The following is a 19,473-nucleotide window of genomic DNA, read 5'->3' on the forward strand; positions in this document are numbered from 1 at the left end:
GTAGCTATTTATTATTAGCATTATTTTTCCGATGTCTGATTTCTTTTTAATTATAGAAAATGCGTTTTTCTAAGGTACATAAACTTTTGGGATTGATTGTATAGCCAATACATCCTTAATTTGACAAGGGGCTTTTGAACGAAGTTGATGAAAGTGCACGACACTCGTTTACTCGGCTGGCGAAGTCGCGATTCGATAATCCGGCGAATAAACATAAAGGGTACTCAATATCGAGGGCGAGTTATTTAATTTTCCAGTCCGGCTGCACGGAGTTCCGGATAATATTATAATAGCGTGCACCGGGGAGATATTCGTATAAATCTCGCTCGGAGGGTGGACCGATGTTTCCTCAAAGAAGGAATTCACGATGTCTTCGAATATATCGGTTGCTCCCAGACGCGTTTCCCACAATCTCGCATTCTGCACGGTTCCGATGCCACGAGAGAATTCGAGGCATAGCTTCTTATCGATCACCAACCTTTTATGCTGTCTCCGCTACCGCGTCTTCTCCGGCTACTTATGCTCTGACAATTTATAATATATCCCACGTCGCTTGTCAGACTTTTTGCTCGTCATTATTTTTAATCGTTGTTTAACGAAGAGTAAAATGTCTTTATAGGACACACCGATGGTAGGTTCCTAATTATATGACAGGAGTTAATAAATAAGACCACGAGAGAATTCAATTTGAATTCTTGAAATAATTTTTTTTAAAAAGAATGAAATTAGTAACGATTGTGGGTTGGTTTACAATGGCATGCGTTACGTGACACGTGACACAAATCATTATTTGCAAAGTAAGTCAAGGACAATTTCGTGGTCGTATTGGAGAAAACGACTTTTATCTGATAGACACTTCTCGGTGACGTTAGTGTACAATTTATATTTGATGAAACGAACGAAACGCGTAATAAGGATTTTAATAATAAACGTGAAACGCAACGAGTAATGACAAATAAAAACAAACAGGCAAAAAATCGATAATCCTCGCGATCGTATAACGAACATGTGACATAACAAGTCATTAATTACATGATTAATTATAATAACTTGTGAAATTGCGTCTCGAATATAACCACAGCGGTCTACGCTGTGCGCAGGTGACTTTCATTTCATGATATTCGTTGTACTACAGAAATTAAATTCGATGCTCATTGTATCCAATATTGTTTCATAACGAACCGTTTATATAATACATTCAGCTAAATTACACTTCAAAATAATGGCCGGTAGTTTAAAATTATCGTAATTTCAGGTAATAGCTGCCAGCTGAGCTGCTTTCAAAGTGAACTCGAATATTATACCTTTTCCTTATTACTAACATTTTACGTGATATTCAAACTCCTTAATAGATTTATTATGAATACGACCTACTTCGAGTAGCTGCCTATCACCAATGAATTCATAATTGATAGGAAATCACGTCCTGATAAATTCTCGTCACGAACGATACTTACACACAGAAATAAAAAAACAAGAGAAAATTCCGTCTGAATTGAGCGTCGTCAATCAATGTCGCTACGAATATGCGCTCACAATCTGAGTGAGAAGCCAAGCTCGCTGAGTATAGGAATAAGTATGTATGCAAGTACTAAAACCTAGTTCGACGGGGAATTTCCGTCCAGCGAAAGCGTACAACGAAGTCATCAATAACTTCTCTCCGAACGTTTCTACGTGTCCACGTTAACGCGTTCCCCATATTCCTCGAAGATTGTCATGGTGTACGAAGAGCACTTGAAATATCGCCTCGGCACACGTGTCACGTACGGGATACCTCTTCCGCGTTACTTTGCGGCAACTAAAATTTTATGCCCCATCTTCAGTACGTATGTACGTACATAACCAGAGACAAATTGATCAACAAAAGTATTTTATCTGTTTGCCAAAGGCTCGGTGGTTAAAACTTGATTGATACTCGTTTAGCGAACAACGTATAAATTTTTTAGCTTAATTGAAAAAGTGTCGAGCGACTCTGTATCGCAAATTCAATTATAATGCAGCTGTCGATAACAGGGATATTGTTTCGCGACCACGATAATAACGTTGCAACATGCAACAACAACTTAATAACCCTTGGTATTAAATAGTGGCCAACAGCGAATAATCTATAATTAAGTCCATTTATGTAAATCAATAAATAATAATAATTACATTGTCAAATACCTCAAACGGGACGATACGCGGTATACGTTCATTTTTATTTGTTGTGTTTCCTTTCAAATATTGGCTCTGTAACGTAGCGTGACGGGGAACAATTTTTCGACAAAATAATACATTAAATCGCATGGCTAAAGCGAGCCGATCCTTCTATTACGATGCACGAGTCATAAACGTTGATTCGTTAAATCCAGGATGATATACGGGAGAAAATTGTACATAATCATGCTAGCTGCTCGGCGGATGGAGGACAGTAGCCGATCGATCGACCGGCAAACGATACACTTGGCACGACCGGCACCGGATACGACGCCGGAGCAATGACACGCCGCTAAATATAGTTAATACCATAGAACGGATGGATTTATTGTTTATGAAAAATATTTGCGCCACGCCTTCTGCCGTATGACGTTCACGACTGCTATAATACAGTATAAGCCGATAACGCCGGCGTTGCACCGGGCTAATTATAGCGTCGCCTACTCCAACGTAATCTCTCTTTAAAAATCCATCGAAGATCTAAAAAGCTGGCTAGTCCCCGTTTTTACTTGCGTACGCTTTTAGATACCCTTTTACGTCCGTCGCGCACGAGTACCTGTGTTTGCCGGCGCCGCGGCTTTGTGCCGCCGCTATACGCCCCGGACTTTTAGACGTTTTTAAATATTTATTAGAGCCACGTGGGGCCGAGTCGAATTCTTACCGGTTAGATCAACGAGCAGATGTTTTCGGGCCTAACATGTTTTGCTACTTTATGATTAAATACGCGCGTTTTTAACCCCGCGGTTTTCCATACGGCGAAAGGGGGAATAAAAAGTGTTTTCTCAAAGGGAGCAAAATATGCTGAGGAGGCGACGTATGCGAGATAAATAAAATGGATGAAGGGACAAAGAGTTGATTAAGGTGCGCGAACAAAGGGTAGGACGGTAGTAGGAAGGAAGATAGAAGAGAGTAGCCAAGATGAAAGGATGGAGTCGCGGGTGCGGAAGAAAAAAATAAGATTAATTACGCGTCGGATCGAGCTTAAATGAAAACATCGCAAGAAGCACAGTAAACCTTTTTATCGTCCTTAAATAAATAAAAATGGAACGTTCGCCGTTAATATTCAATCTCATATTTGCGAGAAAAACTGTAAGGAGTAGAAAAGAGTGGATTTCAGTTTGCCTCTTTGAAGTGGCCTGTGAACCGGGGACACGGGTTCAAATCTTTTAGCCAGACACTAAGAGACTCGGGTGGTCTTTGATCTTACGTGTGTAATATACTTCCAGAATAGAAAAAAATGAGCGGACGAATAAAAGTGACAAAGGACGTCTGTCCGTAGGAATCCTTTAAGATCAAAAAGGAAGTCCTTCCGTTTACTTCTTACGATTGCCAATTACATTAATAATACAGTGAAAAGCTGGAGAAGCATCAACGATAGCTTTTGCAGTATTTCATCCTCTGCATTATTAAAATAATTGAAATGTAAAATAAAATTAATCTTCGTCGATAATCATGCAAATATGCTTGAATTTATGCGGAAACGTTTTATGTTATTAACTGTCCGACTGATCGGAAATATCTCACGAATAGCGGAGATTCACTGCGGAGAATTAAAGGTACTCAGCGCGCGGCTCATCACTATTAAAAAATTATCTCATTACGATTTTAACAGAAGAATTCTCTTTATATTTTCACTGGTTACAACTTGTTACCATAAAACGGGTATAACTAAAGTCACATTTGAAAGCTCAATGAGAAACGAACTTTCGTTTATCGTGCTTGCATACTGGAATAACAAGCTTTAAGGATTCTTTTTAAAACGCTTAGAGGATATAACAGGAACCGTTACTCAATTCTTTAAAATACTTAACATTTAACGCGTGGAAGGTTAAAGGTCTCACCCGGCTGCTAATCCTGTCTCGCACTTGGTACAGATACCAAGCCAGTGTGTCTGGAGGCCGGCGTACCGCTTAGGGCAAATTACACCATGAATAACGTACCACATTAGCCAAGACCTTGATGCTTTCAGGCTGCGTTTAATGAACTGACCCAGATCTTCGGTCGGATCAAGGGTTTTTGGACCATCGAGCGAAATGGAACAAACAGACGATAGATAGAAAACGTCTATGTTAAATTATTAACCAAATCGACGATTGTTACATCGAATAATCGTTTCGTTACAGGTGACTCTAGTGAAATGGAACGAGCCGTATCAGAAGCTAGCCTCTTGCGACAGCTCGGGTGTGATTTTCGTTTGGATCAAGTACGAAGGGAGATGGAGTATAGAACTGATCAACGACAGGAGTACGCCGGTCACGCAATTCTCCTGGTCCCACGACGGTCGCATGGCCCTCATCTGCTACAGGGTAATTCGATTTATCGAGACTTGATTATCCACATCGTATCTATAAACGCACGTGTTGACGCGGACAGGCGACAAAGGGATCGCGCAAGGACGCGCGGTATTTCCAACTTTTATTCCTAAAAATGAAACAAGCGAACCTGCATTCGCGCGACAATTGAATCGAGTCCAATTCCAGTGGCTCTCAAATATTGTTTCCCGGTACTTTGAAATCCACGATTAAAGTTTTAATGTCACTGCGACTTTACGATTCCGTCCGAGCGTTCCAGCGATAATTGACACTAGACAGAATGGGGATCGATAGGGTTTTATTAAAAAAGATCACGGTGGGAGGAAATCTGAGAACAAGGAGTTATGCGGTCGTGAAATTGAATTGACGAAATGGCTCTGGATAGTAGGAGTTATTGAATTTCAAAGCGAGATGAAAATATATTGTTACGCCGATTGTACGCCGACTGAAATGATTATTCATGTTGCGGAAAGCTGGTCCACGTGGATGAGATACAACGTGAAACTTGAATAAACGGCCCGCTCTATGCATATTGTACGCGTCCTGTTTGGATTAAAAGCCAGGTGTCCCTTGTAATATTATTGTTAAGCTCTCCCAATAAATATCAAATGTTTTGTAAATTTCAATATGAAAGCTGAAGTAAATCAAGCTAACATATAGAACAAGAGGTTTAGTCATTCGTACGGTGAATAAACTAATTCATGATATATTAGACTGCAGTTATAAAATGTTGAAACATGAAATTGGCAAACGGAAGAGATAAAAATTTGTATAGCTTAAAAGAAAGAAATGGATAAAGATTTCGTTTCCGTAGGATGGTTTCGTGCTAGTTGGCAGCGTTGGTGGCCAAAGGTATTGGTCGTCGATGTTGAACAACAAAGCTAGAATTACCTGTGGTATTTGGACGCCAGACGATCAGCAGGCAAGTAATCACTCGATTTCGGAACTGTATTTAATTACTGTATATTAAGAGAAAACACGATGTCGTACATTATAAGCTAATTATCGTACCGAAAAAAAAGTTGACGCGCTTGATTTGTGCGATCATCATTTACGCGGCTCAATTCCCGCATGTAAACTACGCGCGTAGCTCCAGTGCTCCAGTTAATGCCCACTAATTAATCCAATGAACAACAAAATACACCCTCATTATGGAGCACGTACATCATCCCACGTAGCCCTCGGTTAATACCTTTAAATACATCGCGCGTCGTACGTGAAACATGATAGACCGATCCGGGCGACCTGTCTGGAATCTTGAACCACTCGCGTTATTACGGAGTACTGTTACACTCCATCATACTTGTCAGAGTTCCATTACCGAGTGAAGTCTCCCTTAACGTCAACAAAAGTTTCTCATCGCCAACAATTAAGCCGGGAAACAGATAATAAAAATCATTTAAAAATGTACAAGCTTACAAAAATTGAAATCGTTTATCATTATTGTACGATAACTTTGATTGGCTCGATACATGATTTATTGATTATGAAACCGAACAGGTGTATTTTGGGACAACGGCAGGGCAATTAATAGTAATGGACGTGCACGGGGCGATGGTGTCCGAGGTGCAATTGGCAGCCGGCGTCACCTCCATGGCTTGGAGCGCTGAAAAATTCACCATGGAAGAAGGCGACGACGATTTAACGAATGATAAAGCTCACAGAGGTACACACGATGAAATATTTCATAGCTCTCTATAAAACGCTGCGTTCCAATCGTTCTTGCCGAGTTCGACACGCGCGAATTCCTGCATTCGAACGATTTCCAGATGCACTTTATATTCAACGAAGTATCTCCTTCAAGAGAACTTTTAGTATCAATTGGGAAAAATTATTTTATATCGAACTGATTTTACACTTCATTGTTAAAAATGGAACTCAATGTCTTTTTAGAAATAACAACAATTAAATCTCATTGTTTGAAGATTGCATAACAGAATTTCGTAACGGATTCGCAGACGATCGGAATTATGTGCTAGCGGTATGTCTGGCCGACGGAAACATCGTGATGCTGCGTTCGTTCGACGACGTCTCGCCAATCACGATCCGTACGAACCTGAAGGCGCCGCTGCACGCGGAATGGAGTAATTCCAGGAAGCTTTTAGCCATAGCCGGGACGAAGGAGTCTGACAGCCCGCAGGGTAGCCCACACGAGTACACAAACCTCTTGAAATTTTACTCGGTCACCGGAAGCCTCGTGTACACCGCAGCCATTCCATACACGCAAGTACGTAACAGTTTCTTTCCCTAAATACCAGTTATCAAGACATTATTTCTATCTATGTTGTGTTATGGACATCAGTGTCCAGTATCGGCGTTCACTTGGGGTCACAACGACAGGCGACTCTTCGTAGCGACGGGGGCGCGCGTCCACGCGGCATGGGTGTCGAGGTAATTACCCAAATTCCTATTTGAACCGAGCAATTTTTTCGATCAGCTAAGTATTTGATGCACGCGTTCTACAGACGAGTAGGATCGCTGCAGTTGTTGTCTCGTTTAGCCGTGAGGGCAGCCCTAACTAAGGAGTCCAGTATTCAGCAGCTTCCACTGCCACCGAGGTTGAGGGCATCGGTGGCCGCACTTTTCGCTAGTACTATCAGGTACATATTTCTCGTTCTCAAAATGTACGAATAGAATTTAGAAATATACGAGCAGATTACAATTTATTTCTTATTTCATTAAATCGAATGAACAAAAACCGGATTACTTTTTTTATTAATATAATTAAATACAATAGACGATGCTATCGTGTTTATAGATGTCCAGTACCAGAACCGAAAGAGCTTAGGCGTTTTGTGTCGCGACCACCTCCAGGAGGCGTCAAGTTAAATTGCACCATGCTCAGACATGCCGTGGAACCAGTACAATGTTATACGTTGTATCTAGAATATTTGGGTGGCCTAGTGCCTCTGTTGAAGGGGAGAAGAAAGAGTAAAATTAAACCAGAGTTCGTCATATTCGATCCGCAATGTCAAGATACTCTCCAAGTCGTGGAGGATACGTCGCAACAGTGTCCATCGTTCAGCGATGGATCCGACACGGAGAAGGACACGGCCGACCTGTGCGGTTCGCCGAGGAACAAGAGGAAAAATCGGAGGAAAAGGGAAGAGAAATCAAACGAGGAAACCGACGATCTTACATACGTGGACACCCTACCCGAGGTAAGTCAACGATTTAAAGATTAGGATTTGTCAAACGTTTCGAACACTTATGCATACACGCACGTCATAAAATATATTCTAATGGCATTCTAATTTCAAGCAAAGTATACATTTCCCTACCGCACTTGTAACTCTCGTAAAAACAGTTTTATTTCCACTAAATCGTGTCCGTCCCGAGACGTAGGCGGGCGATTTAAGACCGGGCGCGTTGCACTAGGATCGGCGAATAATAAATAGCGTGATGTAGCAAAGTTTAACGAGCCCTTCGAGTCTTACGAGAGTATTGCAAAGGCAGTCGCGTGACCGGCAGTGTCGCAAGACGTATCTGTTTGCAGCACGCGAGGCTGGTCGAGGTAACGTCCAATATCTGGGGCACCAAATTCAAGTTTCACGGATTGGCGGATTCGGTACCCGCGAACCTCGGTCAGGTCACTTATCGAACGTCGCTGCTGCATTTACAACCGCGACGTATGACTCTGGTGATAACGGAGCTGCGCGACGACGTGCCTGCAGGTACGTATTCGGAATCACGATAAAACTACGTCGACCAATTTTTCTTTTGTGTCGCGACCACCTCCAGGAGGCGTCAAGTTAAATTGCACCATGCTCAGACATGCCGTGGAACCAGTACAATGTTATACGTTGTATCTAGAATATTTGGGTGGCCTAGTGCCTCTGTTGAAGGGGAGAAGAAAGAGTAAAATTAAACCAGAGTTCGTCATATTCGATCCGCAATGTCAAGATACTCTCCAAGTCGTGGAGGATACGTCGCAACAGTGTCCATCGTTCAGCGATGGATCCGACACGGAGAAGGACACGGCCGACCTGTGCGGTTCGCCGAGGAACAAGAGGAAAAATCGGAGGAAAAGGGAAGAGAAATCAAACGAGGAAACCGACGATCTTACATACGTGGACACCCTACCCGAGGTAAGTCAACGATTTAAAGATTAGGATTTGTCAAACGTTTCGAACACTTATGCATACACGCACGTCATAAAATATATTCTAATGGCATTCTAATTTCAAGCAAAGTATACATTTCCCTACCGCACTTGTAACTCTCGTAAAAACAGTTTTATTTCCACTAAATCGTGTCCGTCCCGAGACGTAGGCGGGCGATTTAAGACCGGGCGCGTTGCACTAGGATCGGCGAATAATAAATAGCGTGATGTAGCAAAGTTTAACGAGCCCTTCGAGTCTTACGAGAGTATTGCAAAGGCAGTCGCGTGACCGGCAGTGTCGCAAGACGTATCTGTTTGCAGCACGCGAGGCTGGTCGAGGTAACGTCCAATATCTGGGGCACCAAATTCAAGTTTCACGGATTGGCGGATTCGGTACCCGCGAACCTCGGTCAGGTCACTTATCGAACGTCGCTGCTGCATTTACAACCGCGACGTATGACTCTGGTGATAACGGAGCTGCGCGACGACGTGCCTGCAGGTACGTATTCGGAATCACGATAAAACTACGTCGACCAATTTTTCTTTCAGAAAATAAAGAATTAAATAAAAAATTGTTTCTTAATAAAAAACTGCAGTTTACGTTTGGTTGTCTTAATTCATTTTAAAGTGATTCCATCTAACAAAGGAACCAAATTTGATTCAGTAGAATTAAAAAGCATTTACTATAAAATATAGTAAGGAGAACGACAGTTTCAGATTCTTAGCAATTTTATTATCATTATCCTCTAAAAATCGTCATCGTGACGAAGTCCATCAGTTGGATCGATTTTCGTAGGTCCGGACCCGTCGTTCAACCCGAATCTATTTTCCGAGGACGAGGAGGAATCGTCCCAGGAGTTCCAGGCTGCCACGAGGAGCACGTCCGAGAGGCAACCGCCACCGATTGCGCCAATGACACCGCGAAACGCGCGGCTCAATTCAAATCGTCCGAAGTCTCAGGTTTCCAATCAATTCATGGCCAGCGAAGCCCTGCCCTCGACTCTGTCCAGGGTCGACAATTTCGAGAACGAGCTACCGTACGTGGACCTCCAGGAAATCGGGAATCTGTACGAAAATTTGAGGAGCGGCACGACGAACACTTATCGGACACCGCCGAGGCACAACCCGCCTCGATGCTGCGACGTGCCGGCGTTGCAGTCACCGAAGAACGCAGTCGCGCCCACGCAGACTATAATTGCGACGTCGAACACGGAAACGGATTATACGAACAATATTCAAAGAATGAAAACCGCCCTCGCCGACCAACAGCCGGGGTTGATCTCTAAGAAGGAGCTCGAGAATAACAAGTTCAATCAGATCTCTCAGGACGATAAGAACGTACTGACGTCCTGCCCGTCGACTATCATTCCCATGTCGATGCACAACGGGCAGACCCCGAGTACGGAAGCCTCGAGCAGTCACGTTTGCTCCCAGGGTTACATCGTAAACGGTTTAGACACGAACAACGGCTGTTCCCAACCGATATTTCTTAATAGCCTGCACGGCGTAGCGTGTTCGAGCAACATGAACGGTATCCAGGGTAAAAATAATCACAACGCCAGCAGTACGGCGAGCGTTAACCAAACGTCTTCAGCAAACGCCCAACACGGATCGAGTAACGGTCCCTTTAGCAAGAACGGCATTCACTTGTCCAACAATCATTCGCCGGCCTGTTCTTATCAATTCCCGGAGAACATCGATCAATGCATTGGACAAACTTGTTTGTATTGCACGTCGAAAGTGAAAGATCCCAAGTGTCACGAGTTGTACGGGAAGACGAACGGCGGTCAATCGAGTGCTTGCAGCACTGCGAACGCTACCAGCCGCGCGGACGAGATGCGTTTCATCGATGAGGAAGCTCGCGCGGAAGCGGAAGCGTTCGATCAATCGCGAGTCGTTCACAGAACGCCGACGGTGGTCAGCATAGGTCCTTTATGCATAAACGATCCTATAGTTCGAAGCTGCAGCGTCGGTTATTTGGACATGGTCGACGCTCAGCTGGTCCCTTGCGACGTCGCTTTGAACATGCTGAGGAAGGAGGCACCTAACAAAAGACTGGTACTGGTGTCGAGAAAGACGAAGAGGAGAAAAAAGAATAAAGCGCAACAGGAGATAGGGCAGCAGACCTCCAAGTCGCCGAGGCTCCGGAACTGCGGTAAATCGAAGAGTCTGGACTCTAGCGACATATTCCCCACTAACGAGCAAATAGCTCTGCCGCCTAAGTTGCCCGAGCATGTTGAAGAAGCGACGGGAGCCACGAATCTCGAAGCCGTCGAGGACAAGAGTAACGAGTCTTTGGAAAAATCGGCGGAAGTAATTGAGGCGCTGAGTGAATGCGCGCATATCGTAGAACACGTATATGCGGTTAATTCTAGCGAAGTTAAGCCAAGCCGATTAAAAAGTTGCAATTCCTCTGCTAGGTAAGTAAATGATTTATAAATAAACTGCGAATTTTTATGCGAAATATAAAATTTAGTTCACTTATTGTTTAAGCAATGTAATATCCATTCTACTATAATACATCCACTTCTAACATTTTCTGTATATCTTGAAGAATCATACAGCATTTTCTTGTATATTCAATTTCTTTAGAAATGCAACTTCGAGGTTTCCATATTGAATTCTTTATCTGATATTCTGAACGATTTCTATGTAGGCCTTCGGTACCACGTTCTTTTGAAATGAAAATTGTTTACAGAGGATCTAGTCCAAGCGGTTCGTTAGCATCATCGTTAGACGGACTCGCGGCTAGACTTCGAGACTTCGACGAAAGTCACTCCCTGCCACCGCCGTCGCCTCGTCCATCCGCCAGGTAAAGTGCATTAATCAATTCGTATAAATTCGATCGGTCGACCTTTCATCGGTAATTGACATTTCTCTATGTAGACTACCGAGAAGTTCTCCCAGCAGTCCGGCGCCTTCGAAGAAAGGTAAAAGGCCGGCCTCCGCCTCGCCAATTAGAAGAAGACTTTTGTCGAGTCCATTATTAAGTAGAAAAACGCGTAAAAGTCGCGGCGAAAGTTCAGACGAGGAGGGGCTATTGCAAGACGAGTCGTCGACGAACTATCGAGATCTGGAGACGTTCCAAAAGGCGCAATTGCGGCAAAAGGTTAATAAATAAATCATTGAATCAATAAATTTGTTAATGAATCTTCAAGAAATTTTTATATATTTAGTATCTCGTCGATCGAAATAAATAATACTCTGGTTTTACTCGTTAGTTGAAGCACAAGGGTAGAGGAGTATCCAGTCACAAATCGGAAGCAGTAAGACGAGAACTTGTTATGCACAATAAAGCGCCGATGTGGAACGAATCCAGCCAAGTGTTCCAGCTTGACTTCGGTGGCAGGGTCACCCAGGAAAGCGCTAAGAACTTTCAGATCGAATTCAAAGGCCGACAGGTACTAAAAATAATTCCACGTCCAGCCCAGCACCGTTTAATTAAACGACACGGTTGTTTCGGCGCAGGTCATGCAATTTGGAAGAATAGATGGGAACGCCTTCACGTTGGATTTCCAATACCCTTTCAGCGCTTTGCAAGCGTTCGCCGTCGCCTTGGCCAGCGTTACGCAACGTTTCAAGTAATTATTAGGCGATGGTACTTCATTCGGTACGAGTATAATAATGACATTTGACATTTAATTACCGATACCTCTTCTATTGTGAAAGATTCAACCTGATATTTACCCCCGTCGACCTCGCGAGCGGAAGCTTTGTTTAATAATAATTGTTAACGAGATTAAGTTATATTTAAAACTGGGGTGGTAAAGGAGTATTTGTTGTTTTTTTTAGATTTGTGTGAAATTGGAATGACGAGTGCTACTTGGAATGCTGTAATTATATAAATTATTCGTCCAAATTAAACTAGAGGAAGAGGAAGAGAAGATGATGTAAACGATGGCTAGAAAAATTGCTGTAACAATACGCTACACATAGAGTAACAAGAAAACGATGAGAAACACTTTTAAATACAGCTTTCGAACACGTAATAGTGCCACATGTCTTTCGATTAATAAAATTAGTGACGGGCTAGGATAAATCGTTAAACGAAAGAACGAGCGTTCTATGTTCCAGCCGTCGCAACGACATAACGTAGAGATTCTGGGCGCGCTTCGGCATCGTCCACTCGAGGAAAGCTCATGGCCTTGTGTGTAGCGTGATTTTCAAAATCGCGAACGGAAACCAAAGCAAAATGTGGAAATAGTCTGGAGGCCTTACGCGAGAGCCTGTCGTCGATCAACGCCTTCGAACTATGAAAGCGTGACGCTTTAAAAGTCAGTTCGCGTAATCAATTTTTGACGAGTGAACAGTTAAGAGCGGTTTGAATTTGAGCGGAACACAAAGATTTTGTGGCAAGGGACCGTGGTAAACGGGAAAGATGACAGAAAATAATGAGAAAGGTAAAGATAAATTTTGTTGAAATGCTTCTTCGTCGTACCGTCCAAAATATTTCGTTTCTCCCAACTTCGAGCGCTCATTTTTGTATAGTTTATGCGACACGTTGGAGTCTAGTAATGCTGTTGAAAGTTCTCACCTCGTTCATTTTTGCGGTCTGCCGAGTGTATTCGAATTTTATATACATATATATTGACGGATTCACAGTAACCACCGCGAACGTTTCATGTTGTTCGATTTAAATGTTTCTTAAGGCGTGCCGGGTTATTATAAAACGAGGAGAAAAATGAATTTTTTTAAAGCGAGATCAACGCTAAAATGATACAACGTTTAAAACGTCCGGCCTGTGTTCGTCCACGTCGAAGCAGGACAGACGAATGATCGTGAAAAAGTAACGAGTAAGGGAAATATGTAATCAGAAGTGAGTGCGAGGGGGGAAAAAAAGATTATTCCGCCTGTGTATGCAGATGTGTGCAACTGTGCACGTATGAAACTAACTGTCGTCTATGCTTAATCCATGATCGTTGTATTTCATTCGCCTAATTGTAAGTGACGTGAACAAGAAAAAGGTAAAACATGAATCGAGAGAAGAATCAGTTTCAGGCCTACGCGAGACGCGCTTCAAGGGGGGTAGTGTCGTTTTTTTTTTTTTCGTTAATTTCAGATTTCGAGAGTGGGGCGCCTGAAACGACCACGATTAGGAGCGAGTCGTATAAGGACGCGATTGATCATTATCATTAGTGAGCGTAACGAGAAACGTGAGGTGTTAAAGGGCGTTTATTAACGTGACACGAACCTCCGAGTCGCGCTGATTCGGCACGGGAAGGATGATGGCTCTAGGAACACTCGGCTTCTCACGAGAACGACTACTAAATGTAATCGTATTTTTTGCTGACATATACACACATGCGAGTTACATATTTTAATAAACCGCGGTAGGTAATACGATGCGATTCTCTGCGAATGAAATTTACATCGTTCGTCCCGATTCTCAAGCATCGATCCTTCTTTTCGACAATGTTTACAGTTAATTGAATCAGGTCGCCCCGTGCTCACGATTTAGCGGTAAATTATACAGAATATTTATGCGACGCGTCAAGAATAATCGTCGGTACATGTAAAAATAACGCTGCTAGAGATCGTACGGTTGATTTCGTTTCTAGATAACGTTGTACGTTCGATTAATTATTTATCGTCACCAGTAGTCGATAGCACGCATCCCATAAGATCTGCATCATCATCATCATCATCATCATCATCATCAGCGACCAGTCGATTTTCGGTTGAAACTATTTAAATGCACACCGTTGCATTTGCACTGCGGTTACTCGCGACGCAAACTCATGGAATTAGAATAACGATGCAAACGTTAGCCTGTACAAAGACTTAAAAAAGCCTCTGCATATCTGGAGTTTATGAGACAGCGACGAACACATTGAGCAGGGAAAAAATGACGCACATCATTGGGATAACGTTGTCGGTTGATCGAGTCATGTACTTAATCGTGTCTTTCTAGCATCTCTTCGAAACTCGTCATGAGTTCGTGCGCCGATCGAAGAGCATTTTGTACAATGGATCGTTGCGAATGTTTCCTTTATTAAAAATAACGAGTTTTACATAAAGGAGCCATTCTACGTATGATTAAAAATGAAGAAAATGTTAAAAAACGAAGGAATTTTAATGAAAGTTCCACGATGGTTGACTTTTCATACTTGCACGAACTTTTCGATATCGAAGGAAGACGTTCTTATTGTACCTTGTCGAACAAGACGAACTTGAGTCACGCAATTACGAGCTAAGTCTCAGTTCGTTGCGCAGCCGTTTTATCCTTTCGGGCACCGTACCGTTGAAACAGACTTAAGCCGATCGATCATCGACAGCAACAATAATTTATTCGGGTCAGGGCGAGAGTGAGAACGAACTGTCCATACGGTGGTTTCCTTCGACCGTAAACGAAGATCATCAACGGGATGCTTTGTTTTACGATGGATAGAGTGCCTATACGTACATAATATAAATCGACCGGAGCGAAACGGTGAAGTAGCTTGAACAGAAGCATTACTCGTCGTAATATTGCTGATTAACTGTCGTGAAAGCAATTGTTATCTCAACGTACTTAGGAAATTAAACTGCCCGAAGTGTTCGTAGCTGAATAAACGCGCCACAACCGTGATCGTGAGTTCGAAAATGTTCGGCCTAGCTCAAAAAACGTCAGGTATACATGTGCTACGTATATGTTCGCTGAACCATCCTAGATGATAATACATACCCACCCACAGACTTCTGTTTCGTCGACACGTTCACACTCTTTTTTTTACATAAGCATAAAGAATCGACGAAGTTATGCTTGTATATAAAAACGCTGTAACGTGTGAAAACCTTTGCGACTGAACGTAATGTACTTAGTATTTAATAAGTTGTATTGATTAAAGCGACACGGTTCAGGTCATAGTGCAAATTCGTTATCAGTATTGTTTTGTCTCCTCTACGATGAGATTGTTGATTTGTCGTCTTAGCGCTGAACGATCATTCGGTATATGTGCAATGCCATTTTGTTACCGAGTACATTGACGATTACCAGATATTTGTAAATAAAGAATGAAACTCTACGCGCAGTAATGTTCTTTACCTTGGACCCACGTCTAATTAACATGCGAATTTTTACGCAAAATAAAACATTTATCGAACAAGTTAAAAAGGGGATCATATCCTCAATAAATCTTGGAAGGGACATATATTTGAAATCAGTTTAGATTCTAGAGTCAAAAAACTACCTGAAAGTGTATAGCGGGGGTCTGACGCGTATTTTTGTTCTTCGATTTGCCGACTCTCGACAAAATATCACTGAAACCCTTCGAGCCGAAATAAAAATATAAACGTATATCACAATTATTATTAACTGTATTTGAATACACATGAAATTAAAATAAATACTTTTTACTAAATTCCGATAATTAAAAAGACACCGGGACGCGCATACCGCGAACTCGAGTTCAAATTAAATGAATCGCGCGCATGGACGAAGGGGCGATCCGATGAAAATAGAATATGAAGTAAATGCAAATTTCTAAATATAAGGAAATGGGACGACGTTTTAGATGGTAATATATTTGTTGCTTCAATTTGAAAGGAATTAAACCCAGTCTTTACTTCCGTAATCCCGTTCCTTCTCACATTCGAGGCATTCTCTTAACAAATATTCAGAATTATTAACAATACGTGTGTAAATATCTCGTAATATTGGCTAGTCTTCATTACGTATTTGCTAGCGTTGAAATGGTTCTTTCGTTCTCATGTAAATACATGCTAAACGTTGAACTGGACAGGCCAGATCTCGGGTCAACTGGTTCTTGTAAACGCTAAACGTGGAACTGAACATGTCAGATCCCTGCAAGAAATAGCTGGAGGCAGCACTAGTATGGAGAACACGCAAAACCCGGTGGCCGTGAGCACGTGAGCACTCCTCCTTATTTCCTCTGATTTCCTCTTTGGACTTATACCAGACCAGGCCGCGTGAGCACAATGAGCAATCTCGTTCCCACTCAGCTCTGATGTGAATATGTTCCTTGGTGATTGTATCTGTTTTTAATATCACTGTGCTACGCTAATTATTTGTGGTATGTATTCAAAAACTTTGCTTGAGATATGTACATAGATTTGCCTATATGAGTCAATATTTAATATTTAAATTGATCGTATTCGAAAAAGCGAGATTATTAAAAATAGAATCACTAATAACTAGTTAGGGGAATAAGGAACAATGCTAACTAAGATTAAGAGAACAAAGAGAGAGCGGTGAGATAAAGTACGTTGAGGACAGGTATGAGAAAAAATGTATATACATAAAGAAAGAAAAGGCGTACTTGTTTTGAATCCTCGAGTTAAGCACCTGTGAGATAACACTAATCTTGTCATTCCATAAGCATAGTTATCAGTAGAATTTATACGTTACATGGTAGTAATACCTATTGATATGATATTAATAATGTAGTTTCTGTTTTAGATAAACATGTATCCTATTTATGTGTTAAAAGAGCTGGTTAACAATTATTTCCAAGGGGACGAACCATGGAAAATAGTGACCATAACAAGTACAACCATTCTTAGCTCAGTATGGCTATGGAATTTTGTCTTCCAAGAAGAAAGTACGATTAATTTTGATATTCAATTTTCGTATCAAACGTTTCTAATAATTTCATCCCATTGTAATTTTCATACTTCTTTCAGGTCTTGCTGAAAGGGCTAAGAAGCAGATGTTTAGTTTAATGAATTGTATACCTGCTATCAGGAACAAGATCGATCAGGAACTGGATAATATTAATGAGACATTTAAAGAAGAAGTGTTGCAGAGGATGAAAGATGTTCTTTTTATTGTAAAACTCCCAGAGGAGGGCATAAAACCAAAGGAGATCATAGAAAAAGTAAAGCAATCTATTCAGTTAGGTAATGCAATTATTAAAAAGAATAGAAATTGCGTTGAGTTATGCAACACACATAAATGATCGTCTAATATTATTAGGTAGTTACGATTGGAAAAGTGGCAGAGTGTCTGGTGCCATCTACAGAATTGATACTGATCTCTTACAACTGATGGGTGATATTTATAGCATTGCATCTTATACAAATCCATTGCACCCTGACGTTTTTCCAGGTGTATGCAAAATGGAAGCAGAAGTAGTTAAAATAGCTTGTAATTTATTTCACGGCGGTGAAGATTCTTGTGGAACGGTGAGTTATTTTTAGAAATAAATGTCAAGCGATTGATAACTTAAAATGCAATTCATTACAGATGACCAGTGGTGGTACGGAGTCAATTTTGTTAGCATGTAAAGCGTATAGGGATTATGCAAGGCAAGTGAAGGGTATCAAGAAGCCAGAGATAGTGGTACCTGTGACTGTACACTCTGCTTTTGATAAAGCTGCCCAGTACTTAAAAATTAAAGTGCGTATCGTACCTGTAAACCAAAGTAGCTATACTGTTTGTATCAAGTCTATGGAAAGAGCTATTACGAGAAATACAATAATGGTGAGCAAGAGTCCCTTCAGTTGATATTTAAATCGAGCTCTCATGTTTGAATTTAAGTGATATTTATAACAGTTAGCAGGATCAACGCCAAATTTCCCATATGGGACAATGGATAATATTGAAGCAATATCTAAGCTGGGAGTGAAGTACAATATCCCAGTTCACGTTGACGCTTGTCTCGGTGGATTCTTACTTTGTTTCATGCCCGACGCTGGTTTCGATGTACCACCTTTTGACTTTAGACTTCCCGGTGTTACTAGCATATCAGCGGACACACATAAAGTACATATAAATACTTTCTGTATGCACGTATAAAATTAATTCCACTTCTACCAACTTTGTTTCGTTTATTTTTTAGTACGGGTATGCTCCGAAGGGTTCATCGATCATTCTTTATAGAAACAAAAAGCTGAGGCACCATCAGTATACTATAACAACTGATTGGCCCGGTGGTATTTATGGTTCGCCGACTGTCAGTGGCTCGAGAGCTGGTGGTATTATAGCTTCGTGTTGGGCAACGTTAATGTACTTCGGTTACAATGAATATCTCGAATCGACAAAGAAAATTATTGAAACTACTAAATATATTGAACAAAGGTTCTTATTTTTGTCTTCATCAGCGGTTCTGTCTCTTTACTCGTAATTAAATATATAAAATTAATTGCAGGTTGAGGAAATTGGATGGAATTTTTATTTTTGGTACTCCGGCCACCTCAGTTATTGCACTGGGATCAAACGATTTTGATATTTATAAATTATCGGAAGCTTTAAATGAAAAAGGATGGAATTTGAATCCACTTCAATTCCCTTGCGGTGTACATCTCTGCGTTACGTATGTTCATACGCAGCATGGTGTCGCGGACCAATTTTTAAGCGACGTTCAAACTGAATTAAGCACGATCCTAAAGAATCCAGAAATTCCCGTCGAAGGAAGGGTGAATATGATTAATATAAATGTAATACAATGCAATATTAAATTACTCTTCTTTCAGTTCGCAATTTATGGAATGAGTCAAAGCATACCGGATAGAAGCATCGTCAGCGATTTTGCCAAATGTTATTTGGACTCTATGTACTTCACACCTAACACTCAGGCCGCAATCAGTAACGAGCCAAGCAACTGAATTGCATGCACTAATTATTGTAAATTTTCGGATCATAACTTTTATTGTAAAACATGAATGAAACGCGTCTTTACTGCTCAAAAACGCTCCATATTCGTTCAGCCAAATACGGTAGAGATAGCGTTGTTCTCCCCACAAAAATTTACCAAATGTAAATATTTAATACATGTTTTCTAACGGCATATTGAACTATTCAGACAGTCCGTTTTTACAGTACAAAAGTTTATTCTAATCGAGGTAATATTTTTCTTAACAATATTTTTACATACATTTCAACCAGGTAACTGATAATGTACAACTGTATTTCATAATAGGTTG

At 41.3% G+C, this 19,473-nt stretch overlaps 3 protein-coding genes across 7 annotated transcripts in view; 2 read left to right on the forward strand and 1 right to left on the reverse strand.

The window, feature by feature from the left end:
• Window positions 1–15,614, forward strand: part of Tusp (WD40 superfamily protein Tusp) — a 38,078-nt gene extending 22,464 nt beyond the window's left edge. Inside the window, exons 3-16 of one of the 3 annotated variants that reach the window (XM_026812638.1) lie at window positions 4,320–4,502; window positions 5,323–5,430; window positions 6,009–6,174; window positions 6,434–6,735; window positions 6,811–6,899; window positions 6,974–7,108; window positions 7,267–7,669; window positions 8,005–8,182; window positions 9,407–11,030; window positions 11,309–11,422; window positions 11,497–11,719; window positions 11,832–12,011; window positions 12,079–12,220; window positions 12,403–15,614. In XM_026812638.1, the coding sequence (XP_026668439.1) occupies window positions 4,320–4,502; window positions 5,323–5,430; window positions 6,009–6,174; window positions 6,434–6,735; window positions 6,811–6,899; window positions 6,974–7,108; window positions 7,267–7,669; window positions 8,005–8,182; window positions 9,407–11,030; window positions 11,309–11,422; window positions 11,497–11,719; window positions 11,832–12,011; window positions 12,079–12,195 (3,822 nt within the window). In that variant the 3' untranslated portion in view covers window positions 12,196–12,220; window positions 12,403–15,614. Of the gene's footprint in view, window positions 1–4,319; window positions 4,503–5,322; window positions 5,431–6,008; window positions 6,175–6,433; window positions 6,736–6,810; window positions 6,900–6,973; window positions 7,109–7,266; window positions 7,670–8,004; window positions 8,183–9,406; window positions 11,031–11,308; window positions 11,423–11,496; window positions 11,720–11,831; window positions 12,012–12,078 lie in introns of all 3 variants that reach the window. The other 2 variants (XM_026812637.1, XM_026812639.1) reach the window with 2 other exon arrangements.
• A 668-nt stretch (window positions 15,615–16,282) lies between these two features.
• Window positions 16,283–19,347, forward strand: Sply (Sphingosine-1-phosphate lyase). Of its 3 annotated transcripts, none has more exons than XM_018022617.2 (9): window positions 16,283–16,458; window positions 17,009–17,150; window positions 17,233–17,448; window positions 17,525–17,733; window positions 17,795–18,031; window positions 18,104–18,313; window positions 18,390–18,628; window positions 18,699–18,966; window positions 19,024–19,347. In XM_018022617.2, exons 2-9 carry the CDS (start codon window positions 17,015–17,017, stop codon window positions 19,153–19,155), a joined length of 1,647 nt encoding a protein of 548 aa, XP_017878106.1. In that variant the 5' UTR covers window positions 16,283–16,458; window positions 17,009–17,014; the 3' UTR covers window positions 19,156–19,347. The 3 variants fall into 3 exon arrangements, with proteins under 3 accessions (XP_017878106.1, XP_017878105.1, XP_026668435.1); XM_018022616.2 differs by lacking the exon at window positions 16,283–16,458 and adding an exon at window positions 16,465–16,622; XM_026812634.1 differs by lacking the exon at window positions 16,283–16,458 and adding an exon at window positions 16,646–16,825.
• Window positions 19,348–19,427: 80 nt separating this feature from the next.
• The window catches only part of LOC108623810 (glucose-6-phosphate isomerase-like), a 1,597-nt gene continuing 1,551 nt past the window's right edge, over window positions 19,428–19,473 (reverse strand). Inside the window, exon 5 of the mRNA XM_026812629.1 lies at window positions 19,428–19,453. Coding sequence (XP_026668430.1) covers window positions 19,428–19,453 — 26 coding nt within the window. The remainder of the gene's footprint in view (window positions 19,454–19,473) is intronic.

The sequence above is a fragment of the Ceratina calcarata genome, unplaced genomic scaffold (genome assembly GCF_001652005.2).
Source record: "Ceratina calcarata isolate Rehan_Ccalc_2016 unplaced genomic scaffold, ASM165200v1 scaffold291.2, whole genome shotgun sequence".
Taxonomy (NCBI): Eukaryota; Metazoa; Arthropoda; class Insecta; order Hymenoptera; family Apidae; genus Ceratina; species Ceratina calcarata.